General features: G+C 29.1%; 1 protein-coding gene and 1 pseudogene across 1 annotated transcript in view; both read right to left on the reverse strand.

Moving 5' to 3' along the window:
• The window catches only part of LOC145187569 (uncharacterized), a 5,837-nt gene extending 2,829 nt beyond the window's left edge, over positions 1-3,008 (reverse strand). The window contains exon 1 of the mRNA XM_090075654.1: positions 2,943-3,008. Within this exon, the coding sequence (XP_089931780.1) occupies positions 2,943-3,008 (66 nt within the window). The remainder of the gene's footprint in view (positions 1-2,942) is intronic.
• Positions 3,009-4,724: 1,716 nt separating this feature from the next.
• LOC149876221 (uncharacterized) lies at positions 4,725-6,182 on the reverse strand (annotated as a pseudogene).
• Positions 6,183-9,237: the final 3,055 nt, after the last annotated feature.

The raw sequence follows: 9,237 nt of genomic DNA on the forward strand, positions 1-9,237 counted from the left end.
AGCATTAAGTCAACGCATTGACGTCACACGTTTTTGAGGGGAAGCCTGTTATCTCAGTACATACATTGACTGACCGTTAGGGACAACATGCAAGGAGTAGTACATACATCGACTGAGGGTTAGTTTACCTTTAGGTTGAGGGTTAGTTTACCTACCAAATGCAGCATGAAGTCAAATATACGTGCGTTTTGTAGTTGTTTTTTGTGCACCTTAATTCATGACAGGTATTTGTTTAATTGGTTTCATCAATTAAACAATTACCTGTCATGAATTAAGGTGCACAAATAACAACTACAAAACGCACGTATATTTGACTTAATGCTGCATTTGTAGATATATATATATATATACAAAAATATTATAATTTATTATATATATATCATAATTTGTTATATATATACTATACTTTAACTATACTATAACTTAATTGGTAATATTAAAGCAAGTAAAAAAGGTAAATCAAGTAAATTACTTATTTTTATTACTGTAATACAAAGAAAATTTAATAGAATTGAAAGGGTCGTTTTAAAACAACAGGTTTATCAAGATGTAGTCAAATGTGTAAAATTGGATAAACAACATAAGATTCTTTTTTACATGGCAGAAGAACCACAATAGCTGCTTTCTTCATCAGATTGCAAATTTGATTCAGTTTCAAAAAAATGTTCTACTTTTTTATTTTTATCATCAAGTACACTTGTGAAGAAATTGTTGCACGGTGAACTAACATCTGGCAAACTCAAAGAAGTATTCTGAAAGTTATTTAAACATAATTCACTTTCGTTTGTTTCTATAAATTGTTTCATTATATTATTCATGGGATTCAACTGCTCCCGTATTTCATTCTTCACTATATTTATTTCAGCTAAAACTTTCCTTCTTTTTGTCCTGGTTGAACTTTCGCTTTTCCTTTAAAAGCTCATGAAGAAAGAATAAAACAAAATCTAAATAATATAAAGTAATTGTTTTAACCCAATGTAGATATTATAACTTACATTATTAATATAGTACAAACTATGAAAATATATTATATAATACTATTAATAATAGTATTATATAATATACTTTATAATATTTTATAATCTTAATACTATTAATAATAGTATTACAAAATAGTATTATTAATAATAGTATTAATCATGTCAGGTTATAATATTATGCATTATATTACTCTATTATTTGCTGTTGTATTATAATATAACCTGTTATGAATTACAAAGTTTCTTATCATTTATTAATGAACTAAAATAAATTTATTACAAATGGAAAATCAATACGTAAAAAGTAATAAGGAAACGGACGTGAGTTGAAAAATTAAAGATGGCAAAATTTACAAAATAGGACATGCGCAAATGCAAAACCTTTATTTTATCACAAACGTGGTTTTAGCCTGGCACAAGATCGGCAGGATCGGCAAAGTTGACCGATCGTAAAACAAGCGTGGCCAACCCTTGGTTGATGACCGGCATCACTGGCGCGGTGATGCCGGTCATCAACCAATGAATCCCATGCATGGACCATGCATGGCAAGTTTACTGGGCTGGTGCCCTAGATCACCAGATCTCAACCCAATCGAAAATATTTGGTCTTGGATCGACAATCAACTGACATACCATGAAATTCAATCAACTCAGCATTTAAAGCAACTTTTGAATGAGTACTGGCTGAAGGTACCTCGCTTGATGTGCATGAAATTAGTTGAATCAATGCATAAACGAGTTTATCTTTGCTATAAAAACAAAGAAGGACACTTCAAATATTAATTTCGCTTTTTTTTTTTCATTTTTTGTTCGAATGTTGCAATTCGTTTAAACTTTTGTGCTTCTTATTTTTCCTATAAGATTTTTTGTAATAGCTTTTTTCTTACTAAATATTAAAATTTTTATAACATGTTCATATTCATTTTAAAGCTAATTACCTTTTCTTTAATAAATAAAAAAAATTAAGTCGATATCATTTTACAGTTTTTCTTTATTAAACAAAAACCAAACATACTTGATAAAAATTCTGCAATCGTTTAAACTTTCGTGAATAGCTGTAGTAAAATTAATCTATTTTTATTAAAATATGAACAGAGTTCACAAAAGAGTTAAATTAATGATTTTTTTATTGCTAAAATAATTGGCAAACTATTTGTTCTTTTCAAAATTTGAATTCAAAAATTGATAAAAAACAATTTTATTTTAAGTTTTATTTTTTAATTTAAAATTCATATACAGAAGAATCTTGACTAGTTTTTAATCACATATCCTAATTTAATAATATAAAATTAGAAATAAAATAGATTACTATTTAAAACTACGTTTTAGTTAATTGTATAAAAGTAATAATTACCTGGTCTTTACCGGTAGTTTTAATGAAATTGATTTTTGAATTTCTTTAAATATTGCACCTATTATGTGAGAGTTTTTGATTTCCTTTACAGTTTCTGTTGCTTGTGACATTAACACACAAAGAGTAGGTATTTTTATAAAATCATTAAAAAGCAAATTGAGACCATGAGATATTCATCCATAGCAATTAAGAAGAGGATAGCTGATTTTTAATAGTTTCCATGCCTTTTTCACGTTTGCTGCATTGTCTGTTACTATTCCCATAACTTTTTTAGAATTAATTTCTTATATTACCCTCCGTATTTCATCCGCTATGTATTCCCCAGATATTGTTCACATTCGGCCAAAAAATAGTTTTTTTACATGATCTTTTATCATAAACTAAATGACCTTATATTATAATATTGTTTTAAGTTTAGCACTTACGTTAAATAATTTAATGTTTTCAAACTTTGAAGAACTATGATGCACTATTTAAATTGTTTTAAAAACCTCAATTTTTGTAATAAACATGTCGCACTTTGTGAAATTGAAGTATTGTCTCTTCATAAATTAAATAATTTTTTTACAAATAATTAACAACAAGGTTTACCCTGAGATATTTATTACCTCAAGGTTTGCTAGGTATTCCAGGTTGAGTGAAAACCCTGTATAAGCACCACCTTTAAGGTCCATTCTTAACAATCCAATTATAACAAGTATATTTAGCAATAAAGAATCATAAGATTCCAGCTAATCTTTTTTGCATTGACTAATAATTCTTACCAATTACTGCTTGAAAACTCCCAGTTGATAAAAGCCTTAACACTATTAGTACTTTTGCTCTCAATGTAATTGGTGACAAATTAATGTGTAAAGTGTTGACAATATCTCTTATATTACTTTTTGGTAAACAAAACTTTTGAAGATATTCCACATCAGATTAATCGCTTAAAGCAACACAATGAGTCTCACGCCAAATTTGATCTTGATTATATGCAGCTAGAATAATCGGGATATCCATTTTGACTAAACTATTATATAGCTGTTAAAACAACGATATGAATTATAATCATAATACTTAATAAGACATGTACCTTTTTAACAAAAGTGTTGTGAAACATATGTTTAATAATAGTATTTTATCTTTATAAAATGTTGCATTGTTGTAAAGGTACTGTGCAGTCATATTTTAGTACAGGGATTTGTATAATACAGATCTCCACATAATATAACATCTTATGAAGATATTCTTCTATTTATATTTATATATAAAATAGTAAAACATCTTTATAAAATGTTATATGTTACATTTCACACATTTTTGAAAATGAGCATAATTGCTCTGAAAAGCACCGGAAAAACCCTTTGGTGGGAACGATATACACACCTTCCTGATAAGAAAAATCAAAAAATTGAAATCTTTTATGACCGTCCGAGAAAAAAAAGTTAAATTTGAAGTTCTCGGCATTGTCCAAAAACTTTGCAAAATGGTACAATATGTATCTTTGGAATAATAATCATAAAAATAAGTCAGAAATAGTATTAAAAACATTTTGTTATTATTACAAAGCCCTATTGAGTAATATTTTATTCTAAACAAGTTTTTGTAATTCCAGGAAAAAGCAGTTTTTGTCAAGTGTTAAAATCTGCATGACAACTTTTTTTTAACTTCAAAGCAAAAATGCCAAATTCTGTTAAAAAGCATGATGGACTGTAAGCAAAACAGTTTGTTTCTTTTGTTTGAACAAATGTACTCGAGAATAGACAAGTTTTTTGATTGAACAAATCAAGAAATCAGTTTCATTCACACTTGACTTTTCTGACTCACGAGTTCTAAGTGGAATATGCAATACCTGCAGGGTTCTTTTAGGAAAAAAGTGCAAAGGTGAAAATGTGGCTCTCCCAAAACTTTATGATTTCATAGAAGTCCTGGTAAGACCAGAGACACGTCTAAAGGCCAGCCTTGTGATTGCATTATTTGTTGAATTGATCAGTTGAAAGCACTTCAAAAGCACCCTTTGGACAAATCAGGAGCTTGTTCAGACTGTCTCACACTTGTTGCAAGAGGAGTGTCACATCAGTGCAATCAATACATCTTCAGAGAAAATCTTAAAGAACTTGCTTCAAAGGATCCAAAAACGCAAAAAAAAAAAGTTTGGTGAATAAGCTCCCAGAATCGACCCATTTTGGACGTCTAAATAGGTCTGTTTTAGACTTGGACAAATGGACGAACGGACGAATATAGTTGGTCCTATGGACGTCCTAGGACGTCCAGTGCCCGCTGGGTAACGACACTAAAATATAGGAACAACTACTTTTTTTGAAGTTACTAATAAAAATAAATTTAAATGTTTAAATACAGATTAGATAATGTAAATGCTATAAGAAGAAAAAAAAAAAGGTTTTATATTATTTAATTTTTTCTTTTTGCAATTTAGTCATTGCTCATTTTAGCAAGTCACCAACGAGTGTTTCGATATTGCCTTCTTCAAAACCATCTTTTTCTGAAAAAAGCGCTTCTAAAACAAGCAAAATATAGAAATATTTTTTATTTAAATAATTATATTTAATTAAATACATACTTAAATTATAATATAACTTTTTTGTTCTTCATAGAAACACTCAGTAAATACCTTACAACACAACATGGTATGTAAACTCACTTACTTTTTAAACATTTGTATAAAGTTGTCGCCACAAATTTCCGCATTCCCTTTATCCCATCTTAACTAAAACATATTTGCAAAGGTTGTGTCAATATGTTGTCTAACAAATTTTTAACTGTTCTACGTGGCGTTGAACCACAAACTGCTTTACGTGGCGTTGAACCACAAACATCTTTAATCTGTGAAATCTAAAGAAAATAAAAAATTTAGTTTCAAAAAGTTCGGTGCAAACATATCTATAGTTGAGGAAAGGCAATAATAGTCTACTTCAAAGTGTAGGGATGCTTTTAAACCAAAGTATCATATACTTTGTTTTTAGTTTTGAGCAGTGTTTATAGCGGTAACATTTTAAATTTTATTGCGTTAAGTTACTTTTCAATTACGTTTTCAACATAAAAAAAAAATAACATTGACAGAACTTCCTTCCGAAACCTCGCTGCTTTACTGGAGTTTAATCGTTTTTCCTCCTCGTCAAACCTCTCTTACGTGTCAAGTGGGTCTGTAAAAATGTCAACAGTCATGAATCCACTAGGTCTTGCCTCATTATTTTCAAGAAGCTCAAGGCGATCAAGATTTTCTTTTGGTTTTCCTTAATTTGATCAAACTGACTTTACAGTTCCATAAAAATGGCAAATTGGAACTCTGAAAAAAAAAGCTGAGAATTTCATTAAACATTTTTATACATTCATTTGTCTAAAATGACTAACATAACTTTTTGATTAGATTTAATTAGTTTTTTTATTCAAAAAGTTCTAAACACTAAAACTAAAGTTAAATCAATCAATTAAAAGCTTATATTGTTATTAATATAATACAAAAAAATGAATAAGAAGCAGTTTTCATAAATTATCTGTAATATAATATTGATAAAACAGGAAAAAAGTAAATACGACAGCTCACGCTTATTTGTCATTTCTTTAAAAGAAACTTCACCATTACCTATATTTGAATGTTTCCTTTTTTATTTATTAAATCATCTAAAGTTGAACATTCAATGCCAACATTTTTTTTAACCAAATCAGGTGGAAAATCAAGCAACACACTGAGAGTTACTGCTGCGTTAAATTTTTCTTATTCTAAAAAATAAAGCTGAAATAAATGCTAAGAAAGCAAATAGTTTTTATGGAGTATCTTTAAATAAATCTTTTTTACCTGTATTTGAATATTTATCACTCAGCTTATGAGAAAATCCAGTGCTCATAGGTTCATGACAATGCTAACTGAAGTCTAACTCTAGACAAGGTGCACGAACTTTTTTGACTTTCGTAATAGTTGATACAAAAATATTATTTATACAGTATAAATTTTTTTTTATCATGAAAAATGATTATGATATTCTGATGATGAATACATTTACAAACGGAATAAATACTTGATGATTATTCCACCATTTGGATCTCAAAGCTTCGGAAAACCACTTTTTACAACCGGGTTTTTCTCCTTAAAGCAGTTGTACATTTCGTGCAAAATTTATTAAAACAATCTTTTTCGTTGTTATATCTTCTCTTTAAGATAATTATAAAGTAAAAGCACTGTAATTTTTTCTGGGATTAACCTAAAATGCTGTTTGTCATAGTAGCATGAATGAGTACCCAGTCGGCAAACAGCGTTGAAATAACGTTGAATTAACGTTGAAACCTAACGTTGATTTTATGTTTATGCAACGTTTAGAATGAAAATTTTTTTCAACGTTGATTTATTAACATTAAATTAACGTTTGGTTCAAACGTTAAATCAACGTTCAATCGACGCAAAATACGTTATAAGAACGTTGAATTTACGTTGAAACAACGTTTAGAATGTTTTTTTCAACGTTGGTTTATCAACGATAAATCAATCTTCAATTAACTCAATTGAGTCTATTGGACTGTCAATGTACACTACCGTGCAAAAGTCTCCGCTCATGTGTAATATTTGCAAGGAACAGTAAATGCAATACATTTTAGGATGATTTTAAATATATAAAAAGAAAAAAATGTTAATATAAAAAGTTGATGAGGCCAAATCATAATTTTGCATACTTTTTCCTTTTCTTTATGTTTCAAATAATTTTGTTTACCTTTGTTTTGTTGAGTTCTGCTGCTAAAAACACGGCAGAAATTTTTCTATATGAATAACCTTTTTCACGTAAAATACATATAAAGTTCTTCAGTATTCTTTATTAAATTTAAAACTGCACAAAAGTTGTAACCAAAATATTTTTTGTAAGCTTAGGTTTGACAGTAGCATGATACTTTCCGGCATGGTAAGGATGTTTTCAGTAATTTTAATTGGTTGCTTTTAATAGACTTATGTTTATATTTATACTTGAAAATGACATTAGTGTGCGCATTTAATGTCTTGAATTTAATAAAGAATTTGAGAAATGGTGAAAGTAAAGAAAGAATATTGTAAAGAACTTCGTGGCAAAATATGTATTTTACGTGAAGAAGGTTATTCATATAGAAAAATTGCTTCCAGGTTAAAAATATCCGAATCAGGTGTAAGATATGCTCTACAACGATTGCATGATATTGGTTCCAACAGTGACAGATCATGTTCTGGAAGACCAAGAGTTACATCACGGCAAGAAGATACGTTTATTGTTGTGTCCAGCAAAAGAAATAGAAAAATTCCAGCCACAATTTTAACAGCAGAACTCAACAAAACAAGGGTAAAGCCAGTATCAACTGATATTGTAAAAAGAAGACTAAGATCAGTCAACTTAATTGGACGCATTGCTGCACGTAAACCTTTGTTGAGGGCAGTAAATAAGAAGAAAAGATTGGAATGGGCAAAAATGCATAAAAATTGGGGATTAGAAGATTGGAAGAAAGTTCTATGGACAGACGAGAGTAGGTTCGAACTTTTTGGTACCCGACGTCGCGTGCATGTTAGGCGTTTACCTAATGAAAGAGTGCTTCCTCAATGTATACAAAGTACTGTAAAACATGGAGGTGGTAATATTATGCTTTGGGGATGTTTTGGCAATGGTTTAACTGGAGATTTAGTTAAAATCACATCTACCATGGATAAACACATGTACCATAATATTTTGGTTAAGCACGCGATTCCATCTGGTATTCGTATAATTGGGAAAGGATTCATCATGCAGCAGGACAACGATCCAAAACATGCATCTGGATTATGCAAAAATTATTTGAAACTAAAAGAAAGGGGAAAAGTTTGCAAAATTATGACTCGGCCTCCTCAATCACCAGATCTATCACCCATCGAAAAGTTGTGGGATGAACTGGATCGGAATATCAGAGAAGCAGGTGAAACATCTTTTATTAATCAGCAAATGCTATGGGAACGTTTGCAAAAAGCTTGGAATGAGATAACAGCGGAAACCATGAATAAATTATTAGCCCGAATGCCAAGATTATGTGCTGCTGTTATACGCTCCAAGGGGTCTCATATTGATGAAAATAAAATTTAACATTTACAACTTTGTATATTAACATTTTCTTGATTTTATATATTTAAAATCATCCTAAAATGTATTGTATTTACTGTCTAATTCATTGTTTAATAAACAATTAAAAATAATTGCAATTTTCTTGCAAACTTTTGTTACTTTATTGAAATATTACAAATGAGCGGAGACTTTTGCACGGTAGTGTATATTAAGCGTTTAAAACAGAAACTCATAGTGTACAGTTTAGTTAGACATATATTAGTAAAGAAAAAGTGAAGCGTAATTTAGGAAGTCAGACAATATTCAAAATGAAGCGTAATTTAGGAAGTCAGACAATATTCCATTAATCAAAGCTTCTGTTGCTCCATCGTATTTAATAGTGGAAGCTAAAAAAAAAGAAAATTTTTAAAAAGCATTTTTTTTTCACCTTTGCCTTTCATATTCATGGAGACCATAAAATTGTTTGAAAATATTCTAAAATTTTAAAAGATGATGTAACTGTGAAACGGTTACAAATAAATAATAATTTTTCAAATATTTAAATTGAATTTATTATGAAATAACTTTTTTCTAAAATTATTAAACAAATATTTTTTGTAAAAAGTAATTATGAATTAGAGAAGAGCTATCAGTTAATTACCTCAGCATAATTTTGTGTATTCTATCTTTTGAAGATGTTCCACCAATTAATTGTAGCTGATTTACCTACAAAAAACATAAAATAAATCTAACATTATGGTTTGGGTCAAATATGAAACAAAACATTGAACTATTTCAGATCTCCAAGACAAATTTTAATAAAGTGATCCAGGATTTTTCTAGGACAAATTCCAAAATCCAAGTATTTTCCAGAACA

The sequence above is a fragment of the Hydra viridissima genome, unplaced genomic scaffold (genome assembly GCF_058129835.1).
Source record: "Hydra viridissima isolate aposymbiotic clone 2 unplaced genomic scaffold, HvirCarnegie_v1 scaffold_23, whole genome shotgun sequence".
In the NCBI taxonomy this organism is placed as follows: Eukaryota; Metazoa; Cnidaria; class Hydrozoa; order Anthoathecata; family Hydridae; genus Hydra; species Hydra viridissima.